This window comes from Cebidichthys violaceus, unplaced genomic scaffold (assembly GCF_023349555.1).
Source record: "Cebidichthys violaceus isolate CVI_PGR_0920_01 unplaced genomic scaffold, fCebVio1.0.p SCAF_63, whole genome shotgun sequence".
In the NCBI taxonomy this organism is placed as follows: domain Eukaryota; kingdom Metazoa; phylum Chordata; class Actinopteri; order Perciformes; family Stichaeidae; genus Cebidichthys; species Cebidichthys violaceus.
This window is the reverse complement of record NW_027176850.1, coordinates 628,368-648,265: the sequence shown is the minus strand read 5'-3', so window position 1 is coordinate 648,265 and position 19,898 is coordinate 628,368. Positions and strand designations below refer to the sequence as shown.

Sequence of the window (19,898 nt, the reverse complement as noted above, 5' to 3'; positions counted from 1 at the left end):
CTTCAGTTAGACCGCTGTCCTCAATCAACTGGTTCAAAGTCAGAAACTGGTCTCCAAATGAGACATGGGACAGAAACAAGCTCAACCAGAAGTCAAAAACCCTAAACTTGTCTGCAAAAACAAACTGAAATAACCTTATGGTTTCTAGATGTCTCTGTGTGTGTGTGTGTGAGAGAGGGAGTTTGTCTGATGATCATGTGAATATTAACTAAACACTGCATGATGAAACAGTAATGAAATAAGAGAAACTGATGTTCAAGAAATAGAGTAAATACACCATTCAAAATACACCAAATAATACTGGAGTCTGTGTATGGGTTTGGTTAAGTCTGTGTGACTGTTAAATGGATCAAATATGGCATGTTTCATTTTGGAAAAAGTATGTATGGATTTTGCACCTACTGGCATTTAAATGACTTACAATTACATGATCTAGTACATTTGAGAAACTGAGTGCCGCAGTGACATTTAGAATATCCTCATTGTACTTATGTTTTACTTTTTGTACGACTGGAACTCAATAAATTAGGATACAGCACAGTATCATCTGCATATAGGTATATACAAAATGTTTACAGGGCAAAAAAAAACAGATTAAGTGGTGGATGATAAAGTTAAAACAAGTATGACATCACAGGTGTAATACATGAGTTACTTCTGTTTAAAAGCAAAGGTTCAGTGAAATACTTTTACTTATTGATAGGGCTAAATAGTCAATCAAAATTGTCACAAATGATTTAATGTGATTGTCTGTATACTCATGCAAAAGACATGAAATAATAATACTAATAATTAGTAATAATGTCAATTGATATGTATACAATTTCAAATGACACTGTAAAAAAGTGTCAGTTTTTAGTGACTCAATATTATGAGTTAGGTATTAATATAATTACCTCAAAACACAAAGCAAAGAATCCTGCCTCCTCACATGAACATTTACTTTGTGTATATCTCCTCCTCGGTCTGCTGTGCATCTTTGCTATGTTCAGTTCCAGCCATTAGCAAAAACAACAGTTTTGATGTCTTTCCAGTTTTATATTTTTTTTGAGGTATTATATTTGTTTTGTCAGGTCTCTCCTAAATTATCTATTTTTTGAAACTAATACACTTTAATCATGGATAAAAGAGACAGTAATAGAGGCTCAATACCAAATAGTTACATCATTTTAGAACTTGCAAAGTTGAGAAATGTTTGTATGCTGTTCACAATTAAGACTAAAGATATTTTACGCACTGATTTGTGTTTGCTCTGAGTGGGCAGACAAGCAGAGGAAAAAGTATGAAGAGAAGCAATGGGCTGAGGGTCTTTATTGGTCTACACACAGAAAGCAACCTGCCTCACGGGAAAGAGAGCAAATGGCCAGTAAATTGACCCAATGGAAAGAGTCAGAATGGGAGAGCGGAAGGGAGGCAAGGCAGGAAAAGAAAAGATGGATGGAGGACCATGGGGAGAAACTGGAGGAAGAGGAGATTCAGAGCATTTTGGTTTGTGGGGTCAGGCCTTGGGTCAGTATCAGCTCAATAAACTAGGCACGCACACACACACAACCACAGATGTACACAGTTTCTATAGCTCACAGTCTAACACTCCCAATGGTCTCTCGGTTCTGCTACTTTGGTGGTTAGGGACTAGTAGCTACACATACTGACACTAGATGAGGGAAAACAACAGACTTTAAAACTGAGCTCTATCACCATTAATACAAAATAACAAATGGGAATTGGCACCCATTTCATTTTTCCTATATTTAAGTAGTTTTGCCTACAATGGATGACCTCATTGCTCAATAGCTCTGTTTTACATAAATGTGTAGTAAGATACTTTATACAGTATATCAGATTATACTAGCAGTATTTCCAAGCAGCGTGACCTACTGACATAGACACTAAAAATGTCTATGTCACTCTGTATATCCCTGTATTTATTTTTTAACTATTGTGTTATCACGTGTCTTCATTTGCAATCTCTGCCTCCGCACTACATTTAACTCCCTATTGATAACCATGCCTTGTTACTTGGCTCGATTGAATAGGGAGAGTTGTGGGGGCATGAGGACCTTTTGGCAGATCCTAACAGTGAATAAAAGCTGAGTCTAGATTTAAAGTAAAGACCTATTTGTGTTTAGGTTAAGGTGCTGGGTTAAGCATTTAGTAGTAACAATTAAGATAAAAAGCCCTGAGGGATTAATTGCACCATAACTCTATTTGGTGTCCTCAAATCAACATGTGTCTTTTTTTACTCAATGTCCATCCTAAATATTCAACAGAAAACAGCTACATTATGAATGTATTTAATAACTGACTCAATGTAGGGTTTGTTTCTCAGACTATTTCTGTTGCATATAAGAGCATGGTCTGTAGGTTCGTGTCACATGACTCTTTGATGTGATTAAACGATGCAGTTCACATCAGATATGATTTGATCCGAGAAATTATTTTTCAACGCGACACTAAACCTTAACTGTGCAGCATTTTTCTCATTGTGTCCATTCTTCTGTCTTTTATTCCATTTTTTGCAGTTAATCTGTTTCAACTATATCTCTCCTTTTTTTCATGGCAGTAATAATAATGAAAAAAAAAGAGATGTTCCTCTCGGCAATAAAGTCACCATCAAATACAGAGGAAGGAGAGAAGGAGCAAAGGAGAAACAGGGGGGGGGGGGGGGGGGGGGGGGGCTCTGACAATCGCATTAGCCAGACTGCATGGTTGCTTTTTTTGGAGAAAATAAAGAGAATGGTGTGTCTCTATTTGTGTTTGTGTGTGTGATCCTGTGTGACGCCCCTTATGTTTGTGTGTGTGGGAGAGCAGAGAAAGCACTCTGCTGATATTAGCTAGTTCTTCATTCACTTGCTAATGTGATTTCACTCTATACACCACACACACACAGACACACACACACACACACACACACACACACACACACACACACACACACACACACACACACACACTCCCACAGGAAAAGACCTTGAATGTCAGACACCATCTGTTCCATCTTTCTTTCACTTTCTGTAAAATAATTTTGGTTTTACCTCATAAATCTCAAAACGCATACATCCAGAGATCAATTGTAACAGGAAATAGAGTATACAGGGTGTGTATGTGTGTATGTGTGTGTGTGTGCGTACGTGTTAAAAGTTTGTTTCGGCAGGAGTGAAGCATAACAAATAAGATATTGGAGAGGAAGCCAAAGATAATGGTTTTAGGTTTATTTACATAACACAATATTTGTTGTTTTTTAATCTGGCTGTGTTTTTTTTTTTATCAAGAAGCTCCTTACATTAAAATGAATGCACACAATGTTTCAAGAGGATCAGTCATTTTCTTTATTTCTTTTTTTCTTTATATAAAAATGCTCAAAAAAAAGATGGTGAGGTGACAGTGTTCGGTTAGGGTGAGGGAGCAGCAGGTTCCCCATGGAAACGAGCAAAACTCTGTCTTTTCATGCAGCTTATCAATATGTTTGTATTAGTTATTAGCTAGCTTAACTGTAATTGATAAAAGTGAACTGACAAATTCTTCTTTTTGTGGAGTTACCAAACAGCTGCATTACCACCACCCTCTGGACTAGAGTGGGGCTCACATATATTTAGATATATAGATTTGCATTTATGTGAGCAATGCAACAGATGCAAGTGGAATTGTGATCTGGTTAACAAGGACGCATATATGTGGTCTATACAAAGGTATATTAAATTGTATGGAATTAATTTTAAATTAACAGTTAAAATATGTCCTGTGTCAGTAATATATAATCCTGGTCAGATTATATCCAATTTGAATTCATCTGCATTTATGCTGCAACTACAGTTAATACTGTCCAAAAAGTGTCTATGCTAGAATCCACATATTTATATTTGGCAATGGTTATGAATAATGAGTTGCCCTGTTCATGCCACTGTTCTATTTGTGTATCATTTCCTCCTCTGACAAAAGTGTTTACTGTAAAAACGCTTAAGAAGGTAAACTATTTGACCTTTACACATTGTGCCACTATTTTAAATTGTTCGTATGTCACCAATATGCTGTGTGGGGATGGTTACACAATGAACATATTCCCCAACCTTTTTCCTTTACTACCTCGTTCTTTGAGTTATTTAATTTACTCTGCTCTCAGGATTGCCAGATTGCAGACATTTCATTTATTGCTACTCATCTAGTGTTGTGTTTTTGTGCTCTAGGGTTTACAGTAGCACAGCTAAAAAAGCTTGCATTTAAATGTGCAGAGATCATTTGATTTGGAGGTGACACCCTGTGCTTCATTACACGCACATCATGGCTAACATGCCTGTATGTTGTTCTCAACATGAGGGGGAGGAAAGTCAAGAAGGGCAGTGAAATAACAGCAAGGAAAGCACATTGTTGAATCACACAGTAAAGAGAAAAAGGAAGATATATTAAAAGAGTGGAGATGAGAGGAGAGAATGACCAAAAATAGGATGGCAGCAGAGGCAGACAAATACAGAGACGATATGGATTGGGAACAGAGGGAAAGATCAAAGAGATGTTTGGTGCTTTCAAGAAAGTGGCCACCATGCGTGCTTTGAGTGGTATTGGACTAGATGAGAGAGAACGAAGAAATACAAAAGGAGTAAGTCAGCTAAGAAGGACCAACTGAAAGAAATGGGAAACTGACAACTGACAGCTCATCCAAACTGTGAAGCACAGTTTGGATGAGCAGAAAGGTGGACAGACAGATTCTAGAAAAGTGTACGTACAGAAGAGGAACAGATTAACTATATAAGTTCAATTTAAAAGGAAAATTGGATCAGGGATGGGAGATGTCGAACAAGAGGAGAGATGGAGATATAGAATGATTTAGACTCAGTCCCAACAAAGCCCTTGCACCTACCTCTTAGCTCAACCCCTCCATTTTGCTTGTTCACATGTAGGGGTTGGGTGTCCCGATTCTTGTTGTGATAGAGGGCTAGGGAGAAGTGATAGGGCTTTATGGCCTCCAAACTGATGTTTTTCAGAGGTGCACTCCAAAGCGAACGTTATGAAAGCAAGGATTATCTTAGTTTCATGTTGTTTGAATTTGTTATAGAATTTTCCTTTATATTTAATAGAAAAAAATAGCAAAATAAATGTTTTCAGGCTGATTTGTGCATGATGGTCCAGCATTAGACATATCCATGTCACATTGATGCCCACAATTTGACTTAAGTCCTGCAGCAAAGTTTCTGCACTTGTTGCCGCTCCTCTGGCAGGGTAGGAGGGGTAGGAGCACAGGTAGCTGTAGCCGACAAAGCACCGCTATTCTGTCACGAGGTGGCTTGTTGGGTCTGTTTACGTAACCACCATCTACGACTACTATAAAGCATCAGGGTCTCGTAGGGTTGTCCCACTTCATAGGGGAAGACTTCAACCACCACCCCTTGTAACTCTGCTCTGAGGGGCAAGTCGAAAAGCCAGGGGTAAGGGTAACATTAAGAAATGTGTCACACTCAAACAAGAAGTATAGATTAATGGCGGCCTTGCCTTCTTACTTGTCTCGTGTTTTTTTCTCTACCTATTTGTACACAAACCCAGTGACGGTGTTCCTAGTTATCTAACCAGGGCTCACATTTTTGTTGGTACACTTTGATCTTGTGGCTTGGTTTATTTAAAAAACTCTTTTGAGTCGTGGGCTTTTGTCCATCTTTATTTTTTGTAATAATGGAGAGTTGATCATGTTCTGCCCCAGAGGCTCTATGCCAGACAGGAGCAAACATCAGCAATAGTGATAACCTAACTGGTAAATATCATTATTGCGAGGACCAGATGTCCTGCCTCGTTTGGATTGTCTTGGTTGTTGAAGCTGGGTGTCCCAAATCCCGCCAAATATCTGTAAATGTCCAGATTTTCATCTAAATTAAAATAATGATATAATACTTGTTTTCAGCTCTCACGTAGATTGTGGGTTTTATCCAAAAGTTACAACAACGTAACCCATATAGAATTTCAGTCATAAAAACATTTGACAAGCATTCAAGTTTTGGGAATTTTAAAATGACTTGACCAGTAATGAAGCTTAAATGAGCTTAAATGATTCACAGCTGTAAGGCCTTTTGTGTGTTTATTGTGACTTTATTATGTTTGATAGTTTGCTGATAATGTCAACACATTCTTCTTTGTGTTTCTACAGACTAACAGGCTTCCAGGTTCCTACACCTGTCACCAGCACAGGAAATGTCTTCTCTTTGAGGCTGACCAGTGACTTTGCTGTCTCTGCACATGGCTTCAAACTCAACTATGAAGGTGAGTCAGCGTCTTTCTGTGTTTGTGTGTGTGAGGTGGTGTGTGAGAGCGTTTAGGCTGAGCTTCAATGTTGACATCTATGGTTCAGTGCACTGTGTGTTACCCGGAGCAACCTCTGTTAATATTTGCTAGACACATTATACTTAGAGAAAACTAAATACCACATATAGAACATTTAAACATTGGGTTATATGTTTTTCTTTTGGAAACACTTTACTTTAATTAATATTTGATAAAGAGGCGGTAACACACCATAATGTAAGGTATGTCAATTGATATAAGGATATTTTTAAGTCTTTATGAATGTTCAGTATTTGTAAGCAATTAGAATTTCTCCAATGAAGAAATATTTTACTGTCTTTTCATTTAACTGTGTTACATTAGTGTCATTCATTATCTGTTCATTCACCAGCATCCGTTTATGGGGGTTGAATAAGGGGACTTGAAGTAAAGTGTTTTGTTTTTTTTGTGTTGCAGATATAGCGTACATGACTTCTTTTCAATTCTTTTGTAAGGCCATTCGAATTTTGAAAGCTTTCAAGGAAAACTGCCATGTTCTGAACTCATTCAACTCCCTCACTTCCTTTACCCTCAGCACAGTAAAGGACTTCCTAATGGGTGACAAGTTCATTCCTTTTCAACATTGCAGGTTGTCAAATTCAGACAGAGAAAGGAAAGGCATAGACAGAGCATGACACAGAGTGAGAGCATCTCAAGTCTTGGTATTATAGGCTTGCAGGGACAGAAACTGGGTTTTATGGTCATATATATGTCACAGCAACAACGATCTAGATTTTGTGAATCAGTCTGTTTTGACCCTCTAAAGCTAAGGGATTGGGCACATATTAATGCACTTCAGCTAAAACAGACAGACTTTATCTTTCTTACACATGGAAGTAGTTTAGTAAATATTTCACTTAAAAAAAAAATCCATATTTGATATGTATTCTTGTTGATATATTTAGTTTTTTACCATGAAGATTAAACATTTTAACAAAGAAATAATGTGGGCCTTTCTTCCAGAGGGAACTTGGCCCATTCCAGTGGTAGCTAAAGCGTCCCCTTTTGCCCTCTCCCTTCAGGGCCTTAGTAAACATCACGGTACCATTTTCACAGATGAAAGAAGAGATATGAACAGTTGAAGTGATGGTTAAAATTAGAACTCACTATGTATCAGCACCATGTCCTGTGTGCATTAACGATTTCAGACTAGATTTAGATTAGAAAAACTTTGATGTCCTCAATGAGGCAGTTAGTTCCGGAGCATAAAACAGAGGAGCATGAAATCGTCTACCGGAGGCAAACACACATGATACTGCGCAAATCAACAAAACAAATAAGTACACAATTATGTAGACTCTCGCTATTCTCTGTGATGTGTTGAGATGTCATTTAAAAGGACACAGTGCAAGACATGTACTTACTACAGTGGATAATACACATTAAACATTAAGTTTAACAAAATGCAATGTCATTACCCATAGGTTTGATTAACATTGTAATCATATGCTTTTTTGTTACGCATCTGAATACTCTGTTGCAATGTTAAAGTGGGAGAGGTAAACAGGTGGTGTATGAGATGCAGTTATGGGCAGTCAAGGTAGTCAAACCTATTCAGCCAATGTGAAAAGGCCCTGTTGAAAAGAACTGAGTCATGTTTAATGTATATTAAATGTATGTTAGCACAGTTCTGTTCGCTAACTTTCAGATGACAGCTTGTTCACACTCACACACACACACACACACACACACACACAACACACATAGTGTTGGTCACAGCTGGTTGCTGTTGAAAAAGACTGCTTAACGGTCTCTCTGTGTGTCCCTCTGCATCCTTCTAAGGGCCTTTGTGCTTGTCTGGATGTAGGTTGGTGGGTGTTCAATTTGTTGATACGTGTGTCTGGTGTGCTGCATAATGACAATATCACTGATTGCAAAGTGCTTTAGTGAAAGTCTGCACACATGCTGCATCTGAGTTTGTGTGTGTGTATATCTGTGTGTATATCTGTGTGTGTGTGTGTGTGTGTGTGTGTGTGTGTGTGTGTGTGTGTGTGTGTGTGTTTGTGCTACTTGTACGTCCAAGCAGTTGTCCCAGATTTATTCACTGGCACTAGTTTCCACTTCCTACTTGGCCCATGTTGATTCTGTGTGCATCTCTACGGGCATGTGTTTATACGTGTGTGTGTGTGTGTGTGTGTTTGTGTGTGTCTGTGTGTGCGACACAGAAAGAGTTTGCTCCAGGGGATTTATCTAAAGAGTTCCTTGTTTCCGATACATTCAGCTGTTTGACTTCCTCTGTGTGTGTGAGAAAGGGAGAGTGTACTCACTCTCGGCATTTGCCAAAATGCAACATTATGCTGATGATCTTTCTATATTCAGCATCTCATACTGTCCAAAACACGCAGCTTGGCTGTGAATTTATACAGAAAGGAGGGTATTTTCTAAGAAGGAATGATCCACCCTGGTTTGGACAATTTTTGGCAAGTCATCTTTACTCCATGTAATCCTTCTGCCTAATCTGTTCCTGGAGCCAATTCAGATTTTAGATTTCTGCAGGTATTGCCTTAGCATTGTCAAAAATATTTTTTTTAGAAAATAACTAAATAATATAATGTTGAACCAATGTAAGAACTTGTTAAATCTTTCACTCTCACCCTCTTACTCTCACTCAAACACACACATACAATATCTACACATTACCGATCTAAGAGTAGGATTACTCCTTCGATATGTAAAGCCAGCTTTGCTCCTACATTACAATCTACTAAAGCACGTATTTATTAATCTGGTGAAATTTCTAGTGATGCTAATACAAAGATTTATCCCGTGCAAGATAAAGTAAATTGGAGCATGAGAACAATAAGCGGATTATTGCAGCATCACAAGTGATGCAGGCGTTTTTACCAGACTGCTGTGTAGAGCCAACCAAGGCAACACTCTGGGTTTTCCAAAAGATCTATGATCCAACACTCGCCTGTGGTCATGAGCTCCCAGTCATGACTGAAAGAGCGAGATCACAACGAAACATGTGTTCGCTTTATAGCGCGACTCAACTTAAAGCTGAGAAATAGGGAAGGAGGTCGGAGTCCTTCACACTGAAATGAGCCGACGTCATTCGGGCATCTGATGAGGAAGCCTCATGGACATGTTGCCGTTGAGTTATTCCCGGCACGTCAAACCAGGACACAACCCCGGGGAACACCCAGAAGATGCTGGACAGCTCACCTGGCTTGTGAATTCCTCGGGACTCACAAGCCCAGGAGGAGCTGGAGGATGTGGATGGGGAGGACTGCTCTGCTCAACCTGCTGCGCCTGCACCTTGGAGCTGGCTGTGCTTTAGAGAAAGTATGAATGGATAGATGGATGAATGGATTACCGCACTGTATTATTCCATTATAAAACAGAGGTACATGAAAAAGGTTAATTCATCACTCACTCGATGGGAGCAGATTTTGCAGGGCAAAGGTACAGTACTGCAACTCTATCCTTTTCAGCCTGTCTGCTTGGTGGAATACACTTTGATGTAATCCTTGAACATTTTATCCTCTTCCTCTGAAGACTGTCAGGTCATAACTAATTCATACACCAGCATGTACCGTACAATATGTATAGATACGTGTGTGTGTGTGTGTGTGTGTGTGTGTGTGTGTGTGTGTGTGTGTGTGTGTGTGTGTGTGTGAGAAACAGAGAGAGAAAGAAAACAATGTATTATTTAGCATGATGTTGGAAGCAGTTTGATATTGTGCTGATGAGACAGAATCATAGATTATCACAGCACTTAGACACCGCACACACAAACACACACACAATGCTCTTTCTCAGCATGGTCATTGTTGAAGGATTATTCCTTTTGTTTCCTCTTCCTCCTCATCCTCCTCCTCCATATGTATCTGCACCACCTCGTTCATCGTCATACATCTACTCTTATTTGTATTCTTTAATGTGATATTACCTTTATTAACTTATGTTTTTGACTTAATTTAATGACAAACACTCAAGTAAATAATAAACAAAATATTAGCAAAAATGTTGGCAATAATAGGTTTTGTATCACCTTCCTCTAAAGACAATATCAAAGTACATCTTTTGGGCATTTTCATATGAGAACCAGAATAAGTTCAGACCATAACGTATTGCAGTTATATTAAATCCTGTCTGTGATTTGTTTCTTTATTTTAGGCAAGTAGTTAGTTGTTGTTCAGAAGCAAACAAGCACATAATGTACAGACATGGAGATGCATACCATACAGAAGCAGACACACGGCTCCTCCTCAAAACTTGGACTGGAGAACATGTTCTTCAGCCTCTGACATGCTGCCATGTGACCAACAAGTCAGCAGAGATTCCACTCCCCTAATCCCCAACCTCTCTCCACTTCTGCTGTTTGTCATCTTCTGCTTTGCACTTATATTATCCCCACTGCTTGTTTTTCTCTTCTCTATGACTAACAGTGATACACTTTTTACCTTCATTTACACTTACCACAGAGAGTTTACATAGGTCCTCAAGAGAAGGCATAAACAAAGACTAATAAAATATAGAAGAGGGGGAAGAAAAACAGAAAACACTTTCAATGGAAAATGGTTTAAGGTGCACAACACACTCAAAATGTTGATTTCTTCATAGCAAATAAAAGCAGGAAGAACAGATTCCCACATAGTATATCAAACACAAATCAAAGTCAGACATTTTGTTTGAAAGTAATTTTATTTTAAAGTGGCAATCCTTAAGATTTCAGTCCTGGTTGATTTTGTGCTCAGAGTTTAGCAGTCTGTAGTCTTTTTGTTGACACACAGTGAATTGTGAAGGAGCTGGAGGTATAAATTCTGACCGAAGCAGGGACGGAGAAAGTAGCATTGGTCCAAATGAAGTAAGATAACTGGAGGAATGACCTTCTTTCGATTAGTCCACTCCTTAACCTTCATCTTTTTGGGGGGTTTGAAATTGTATTTTTGCAAACAAACAGGTCGCTGCTGGCAGCAGGTTAAACACTTTGGGAGCTCTCTCTGGGCAGATGTCACTTACATCAATAGACCCTTCTCTATCTGGGCATTTATCCATCAGTTCCACACAATATCATGGAGAGTGTTACTTCCTCACAGATGTTTACAGCCAATCCATTGACCTTCCGCACACACACACACACACACACACATACACACACACACACACACACACACACACACACACACACACACACACACACACACACACACACACACACACACACACACACACACACACACACTTATTTCCTCAACCTGCTCAGCTACCAGCTTGATATACACGATTTATATTTTCTAGGAGGGAGCTAATAGAAATCTTCACTTCTCTCACAACATTTTAGTGTCCATTTCATCTTTTGATTTACTTCTCTTTGATATGTTTCGTCACCACTTTGTTTTCAACTGTATGGAAACGCATGAGCAGCAATTACAAGTACCCTAGAAAATAAGGTGAGTTAAGTAAAACAAAAGAAGTGGGCCAGGATTAAAGCTATTTGCCTGTGGAGTCATTGGGTCCATAAAATATGTGGGCAATAACCACCCTGGTCACCTGTTGATGCTTTTTTTTATTTTATTTTTTGATTTATTTTGCAGGGACAATGCACACCAATCAACAGTCAAACTGTAAGTGAGCCAGAGTTAGCCAGAGACGCTAGTTTTCATCTGCCGGCCAGATGTTTGAAGGCAGCCTAAAATTACAAAATTTCAAATCGCATCAAACCTGGTTTAATTTTGCAGAGGAAGCGTGCTGTTTTAGTTAGAACAGGGTTTAATCTTTTTCCACATAGAATTCAGCAAACAAACATCTTTTGTTGTGAAAGCTTTCTAAAATGTTTTCATCTCCTGCATCAATTATGTTTCAGGCTCGAGCACTATTTGCCAGTCACGGCAGTAAACACAAGCCAACAACATTCAATCCTCCCAGTGATGAGTCTGATCAGACTGCTGCATGCATGGCCACTGAAACCAGCCCCTCAGAGGAAACACTTCATAAAATGTTAAATTTGAATGATTGTGCAGCTGATGGACATTGTTCCAGTGTAAACTGAACAGTGAAGGCTGGATCCCAGTTAGAAAAGCGTTTGCATCCATGTACAGAGGCGGCCATTAAAAGAGCATTCCACCGTTTGTTTCTCTGTGTCTCTGATCCCTTATCAGCACTTGATTGATTGATTTTGACTCTAGTCTCTTTGACTTGAACATGATCTGAGTGTAAAAGTCAAGTTTGTGTGTGTGTGTGTGTGTGTGTGTGTGTGTGTGTGTGTGTGTGTGTGTGTGTGTGTGTGTCCTTACATCTGTGCGCATACATCAGGGATGTACATTTCACCGACTGTTTGTGTGTGTTTGTGCATTCACACGTGCATGCGTATGTGATTGAGGTTCTGGCAGTGGCTTCTCTGATCTTTATCAAAGAGACCTGAGGGGACTGATAATATCCACTCTATCATCAACCATCTGTCTGTCTGTCGGTCTGTCTTCTTTCTCTCTTTCATTGATCATTCAGTCTTTCTCTCCATCCCTCAATTCAACAATTCTATCTAGGTCAGTTAATGGCATCCTGGAAAGAGAAGGTAACCCCAATAGTAGAGGTTTGTTGAAGGAGCTGCACCTTAATAGGATTTGAAAGGTGGTATTATGGTATATAGTTATATACAAAAATATTCTGAATTTACAGATACAACTACAAATATCGCCATTGTTTTTGTTGTACATGCTGTCATTGCAAGTGTTAAGAACATAGCGGGAGGGGAAGCTTTGAGTCTAATGGTCTCAGTTTGTGATGGGAGCATAATCCTTATCTTTTGTCAAGTTGTTTAATATGACACTTCCTTTTGTAAGGATATTAATGGACATTACATTTTGACACCACCAGTAAGCTGGTAAAGCTTTGATTTAACTTTTTCTGGAAGAGTGAAAAGACTGACTCTACAAGTCAGTATCACTGTTTGAGAACAGAAGCTCAGGCTGCATGGGCTCCATTCATATATAAGAGAAAACAGAATAAGTCACCTCTGTCCCTGGAGAATAGTGGTTATACAGTCCTGTACAGTGGTGTAGGTGTGTATGTGCCTAATGTATATGCATGTGTCATATGTATTCCCGTGTTTATACGATATAACAGATTTGTGAGGGGAGAAAACTAGAAAGATGGTAGAGGAGGATACTGTATATAATAAGTAATGAAAAGCAGTGAGGAGAAGACAACGAAAAGCAATTAGAGGAAGGGAGGGAAGAGAGAGAGAACTGTAAGAGAATATAAAAGAGAAGAAAAAGATGAGAAAAGCAATCCTGCACTGAGACAGCAGAAGCGAGTAAGGAATAGGAGAGGATAGAAGAAAAGAGGAGGAACTCCCGGTAATAATGTAATGTGCTCTATGCTTTCTAGTTGAACGGGAGAAATCAATGCTGTTTTAAAGCTGTGTGTGAGCGTTCGTTATTTACAGTGTGAATGCAGCTCCTCGCCGTTCGAACAGCAGCAAGGTCAGATTTAACGCGGGGGCATCAATCAGAACAATCACACACACAGCAGGTGTGGAGAGCAGAGTGTATAAAGCAGAATATTGAAGGAAGATATGGGTTTTGAATTCATATCTCCGTCTACCAATCTTCCACTTTTGCCATGAACGGGAAACGGACCATGTCCCAAAAGCATCAAAACGCAATGAAAAAAACATGAGTTATACAAATGTCAGCAGCCACCAGTACCTCATACACCTCTAAATCAGTGATTTTGGATGTTCACATCTGTGGCCATGCAGCATTTGCAACCCACTGTAAAATACAGTCATTTGCAAATGATCCAACAAACCACAAGCCTGTTGACAGGTTTGTGACACAGTCATATATCTCATCATACGAGCTGTCCCATTGCACTCTTTTAGATAGTTTACTTCATCGCATTGCCTTGTTGTTTTCTGTTGAGGTTGGTCCCAATCATACTATGAAAATAACAAAGCACCATGAAAAAACATCCTTCATTTTTCATATATTAACATTATCTTAATGTAATTTGTTTTGTTAATGAGAAGTCACAGACCACAGGCACCTTCATTTTGTGAATTGACAATATAGTTGAGAAAAAAATGCCCAAGTAATACGACAACCCTCTGATACATAAAGCAACAAACAATTAATGGGTTTTCAGTGTCATAGAGAAAGAAGTGGGACTCCACAAGGTTACCTGGCATTGTCAGCAGTAAGAGACATTAGCTTGTTATCTGTATCATTGTATGTAATTCTTCTAAGATTTTATGGTACAAAATAGCTGCCAAATGTCTGGCCTTCAATGAATGTCCACACAATGTATACTGGATGAAGTAATTACAGTAAATGCCTGCCAAACATATTTGTGTCTGGCTAAGCAGGACACTGTAGGTGCCTCACATCACAAAAGTCCTGCAAATCATTAAATAATGTGATACCTGGATGAAATTTGACTCTAAAAGAAGTCCAACAAATTATATATTGGCCTGATATCTGTATGATATTTAATACTGTGATGGAATTATAGCAATGGGCTACCAAGCCCTGTCTGTGCCAGGACAGGATAGAATTTACATCAAATGATATATTGATTTGATATTCAGGTCTGTCAGCCAAGCACGGGCCACCTGGCTAAATTATAGGCTGTGTTGGTACATAGTTAATATCACTGTGTGTGAAAGTGTGTTGATGTACCGCAGCAGTGTGTGTGTGTATGTGTGTGTGTGTGTGTGTGTGTGTGTGTGTGTGTGTGTGTGTGTGTGTGTGTGTGTGTTTGTGTGTTTGTGTGTATGTGAGTGTGAGTTGATAATAATACGGCCTCCTGGCCAATGTCAGTCCATTATTCAGCTTTATATCAGCCAACCAATCAAACCGCCTCCCTTCAGGGTCACCACCTCGGCCCATCCAATCAGCTTCTCCTGCCAAGCAGGAAGGAATGTCACCTGATTAGCATAACCAGAAAACGAGCAGGGTCATGCTGACATGGCGGTTTCTGATGCTGCGAGTCAGACAGGACTCCGAGGAAGAATTTAGACAAAATGTATCCCTCAACACTGTCAGCCAATCAAAGAGGCTCTTCTCCAAATGTACTATCCCAGTAAATGTGATAAGGGACATCAACTGAATGATCTCTCACCACCTTAAGCTGCTTCTCATCAGCAGATTTCATTATTTAAGGTCATTCCATGGGGTTCTCTCTCAATATTTAATCATCTAATTAATTGTTAAAAATGACTATCAGCGCTGTATCCTGCAGCCCCTGTGGTCTGCTTTCTATCAGCAGATTTTGTTATTTCACTATCCCACAGCTTTTAATATCTTAAATACGGTCTCCTAGGAAGGAGAAGAGCAGTACAGCAGGGGGAAGTACAGTAACACAGCACCACCGGCTTTGTTCGACTGCTCGACGGATTCATTGGATCTAGTTTCCCTCTTATGATACAGTCGGGAATTTGAGGTTAAGAAAAGTTTTTATATGCTCACTTTAGATAACATCAAAGCCTATCATCATAGGATGTTGCTTCTTTGAGTTGATATTCTTGACATCTTGTCTCTTTAATGAACATATCTGGATGACACTTTGTAACCAATCTCAAAAACACAAATGTATTTTTTACAGCATTTTAACTTTTTAAACTTCAACATCGTACATACGTTGATTTTAGAGTAATGGAACTTTGTCCACGGAGCATTTTTGATTCAATATCAATGTAGAAGTAAGTAAAACACAATATAAAAACACAAATGCAAAGCTAATATTAAAATCTTTGGGGGAAATATTATCGTAACACCAGATTTTGATCGTATACAGTCAGCTGTGGAACTAAAGCAAGTGAATGATATTAAAAATAATGCCTTTACTTTGTTGCAGATCGGCAACAGAGTTTTGCCCTGTGATGTCTCTGTCTGTCACAACAGATAGTTGCAATTATTGAAGTTTTGTGCTGTGATGAAAAGAACAACTTTGTTGCAAATCGAATCCCCGGAGACTGTGTACCCCCAAATACACACAGATACAAAAACAACACAATGCCATGATGTGCACTGAGTGAAATATTTTAGTTTTGTGCAGAGGGAACACTTGTTAGGTTAGGGTTGTTGAAGATGTTGTACTACACTCATCGTACAAAGACTGGTGACAAAGAAACAGATGACAGAAGAAGAAGAGATTAAAAGGGACAGAATTGAAAGGAGTTGAAAGAACTAAAACAGGACAGAGGCCCGGCTGCTTATATCTTGAAGTGTACTTCAGCACAAATGCCCGTGTCAGGTATCGTTCCAGTCGTTGTGTGAGGTTGAACTTGTTCATTTCGGTGTTGATTTTCTTAATCACCCATGATTTGAAGTAACATTGATGAGAAAGAAAGACAGTTGTGGTTCGGTTCCTATTGATCAATCTATTTCAGTTAGTTTTATATTCTTTATTTTGTCAACGGGAAAATAAGGTAATGCAATATTTTTTACACCACAATTTGCATTCTGTCTGGTTTTTAGACACTATATAATCATTGCCTTTATATGTAGGACTAATACTCAGCTCTGTCTGTTTCAGTTGGTTGGTTTCTCAGTACAAGTGTATTTGAGTGTGTGTGTGTGTGTGTGTGTGTGTGTTTTATGTGTGCCGGCATCTGTCAGTCAGCTTTCCGGGGGATGGGGGGGGGTCGCTTGATTTTAAATTTAATAAGTCACGCCACAGTGACCCCTGCTATTAGATATCACACACAGTCTGTTACTGTGCACGCAAAGCTAGCGAGCTAGCTCATCTCAACGGAGCAACCAAGCAACACACACACAGATGTCATCACGCGCGCACACACTTAAAGACAAACTAAGTGTGCTTTTATTAAACATGGACAGTATACCCCAGAGTATGGCTGAAGTTATCAGTCATTGTCGACACACACACACACACACACACACAAATTGAGAATGACTGTCTCTAAAGGCAATGGTCTGTACATGGGTTACCAGTTAATGTTTCATACACCACTTAACAGCATTAACCTTGCATAGCCCTCCATTGCTTTCTGCTCACTTGGTGTCAGTTTGATTAAGGGCAAGCGAAAGGTCTGTCTGAAGGTATTAAATATATAGGAACAGTGAGAGCCCTGCTAGTGACCCCTACAGACAGTAATGTCCATTACACCCATACCATTAACTGCCAGGTGGAATGATCAACAGCATTAACAGTAGTAGAGTAACAAACCATCACGTATTGAGGACAGAGCTGGAGGAGATGAAAAAAGAAATATAAAGGGCGAACGTGCTGAGCAACTTTCTTGATGAAACATCTTGAGAGCAAAGTTAGAAGAAAGCGGATTTCCATCTTTAAATGTGTTTGTGTGTTTGCTCTTTCCAACACCTTTGTGCCCGTGTCAAACAGACAATGTAAATAGAGAATGGTGGCGGTGGTGATGAAGTAGTTTGAGAAGTGGATGTTGAAGTTTCACTTTGTTTGAAGAGCCCAGTTTCACACAAAAGCAATTTATATTGGTCCAAGGGTGACACTGGAGGTTAGATGGAGCATGATGGTCAGTGTTTGGGTTAGTTTGAAAAACCAAATTGACCTTACCATCTGCCACCATTGGAGCAACATGTCTTTATCCCATCAAGTAAACCACCAGCTCTGTGAAATTCCTTCTGTGCTACCCTCTCCTGTTCTCTTGTCTTCTATTGTCTCGTAATAGGTCATTGTTGTGTTCATATTTATCTATCTGACCGAATATCATACTGACAATGGCTGATAGTTAGATGCCTTAGACAACAGAGAGAGGATGGATTGAAAGACAAATGTTGATTTTTTAAGAGACAGTAGCTGGTAGGGGAGAAGAAGAGTGCTCTGGTATTGATCAGCACAAAAAGGCCTTCTGAGCGGACACATTCATTTACTCAGTTCTGTTCAATGACAACTATGGCATCTGATTATTTTTTGAAAACATTTCTCTCCCTCTGTCTCTCTCTCTCTCTCTCTCTCTCTCTCTCCTTTGCTTTTCTTAAAGGATATTGATTGAGTTTTAGGAACATACAGTAAGTTGCGCCAGTTGTGTCTTGCTGACCTCTTTTTTTTCTGAACTCTCTCTCTGTCTCTCTGGCAACCTTTGAGGTGAACCTATCCTTCAGATGTCAGCGGTGTGTGAGTGTGTGTGTGTGTGTGTGTGTGTGTGTGTGTGTGTCAGTGTGTGCATGTGTCACAGCGCAGTGGAGGTTTAGCAGAGTGACAGTGATGTCAGACACATAACGATTTCCTATTGGCTGTCGGCCCCTGAGGCCTAACGACCTGTTATTGATCTGACCAATTAGCATTCACACATTTAATTAATACTGAAGCCTGATGCGCAGACACAAGCGCGCGCACACACAAACACACAAGAACATACACACACAGAGTTTTAATTAATAGTGAGCAGAGAGGTGGCTGTGAGAAGAGATAAGAGGAGGAGGGAGAGATGGATGCCTGAGACAGAGAAGGGTCAGTGAGAGAGTGAAGAAGGCAAATCGAGACCCTGTCTTAAATCAGTGTAGCCCCCTTGATATAAGAAGTTATGGTATGTCAGAGCTCAATGGTATATTGACCTTTGAGATTATAAACAAGCTAACCTGTGTGTGCGTTGAGAAAATTGCTATTACGTTAAGGTGTAATCTTCAGTGTGATGCTGGGGACGTGATGCATATCAGTATGCCTGTCTTGCATCCGTAGTTTGTTGAACTGTTTAACATACAAGTAAACAAAAACAGTACTGTACACAAAAATAATGCAACCAGCTGCATTGCCCAGCATTGTAACTGCCAAAAATCCCAATACATTTATTTAATATGACCATCTACAAGTCAGTGTTATAAAAAGCTCTCTGCAATGCCTGCAAACACTGGGCCTTGTACTGTTTTTTCTGATCAAGGCCGGTGGAGCTGATTTGTCCTAGTCTTCAGAAAGATGGAGTCCATCTATTTTAGGTCAGATGAAATGATGGTGTACTGCTGTAGATTCTACAAAAAAGGCCTTTGCAAACAGTCTAACCCATGCAGCCTTTAAACACAAGACAATTAGTGAGAGGTTTGTGTGGTATTTCTGTGTCTCTGTATGTTTGTGTGTCTGTCTAATGAAGTTCTGTTGGCAGGATGTCTTTAGGGGGAAATCTAATGGTTTATTGAACCGGGCCTCAGGGAAACATTGATCACCACATCAAGGAGCTATCCACATTGACGCACACACACACACACACACACACACACACACACACACACACACATACACACTTGCCTTGTATATACACGGGCAATAACTGGCACACACAGTCACTAGAGCGTGCACACTGGTGAAGTGGAGGTAAAGGGCTTATAATTGACATCCCCATGTTTATTTGTGAGCAGTCAGACTGCTGTCATTATCTGCTCATTCAATTACATACAGGGAAATTGCAAGGCTGGAAAATAACTTAATTTCATCTTTAGATGGATATGCTATCCACAAACCTGAGATAATTGGACAGAGTTATTGTATTCCTCCACATGATTAACTTGTTTCACCCAGTCTCATTAAGTTGTGCCCTTACCCAGCTGATATATATCATAGGAATGTTTATATTTAACTCCAATACATTTCAAAGGAGGACCATACTATTCACTCACACATTTATGTGAGAGTATAACCTCATTAGTTATTTTGAT

At 39.4% G+C, this 19,898-nt stretch overlaps 1 protein-coding gene across 5 annotated transcripts in view; it reads left to right on the top strand.

Moving 5' to 3' along the window:
* The window catches only part of csmd3b (CUB and Sushi multiple domains 3b), a 342,676-nt gene that overhangs the window by 107,286 nt on the left and 215,492 nt on the right, over positions 1–19,898 (top strand). For all 5 annotated transcript variants that reach the window (XM_068734381.1, XM_068734379.1, XM_068734378.1 and 2 more), the window contains exon 4: positions 6,131–6,243. In XM_068734381.1, the coding sequence (XP_068590482.1) occupies positions 6,131–6,243 (113 nt within the window). The remainder of the gene's footprint in view (positions 1–6,130; positions 6,244–19,898) is intronic.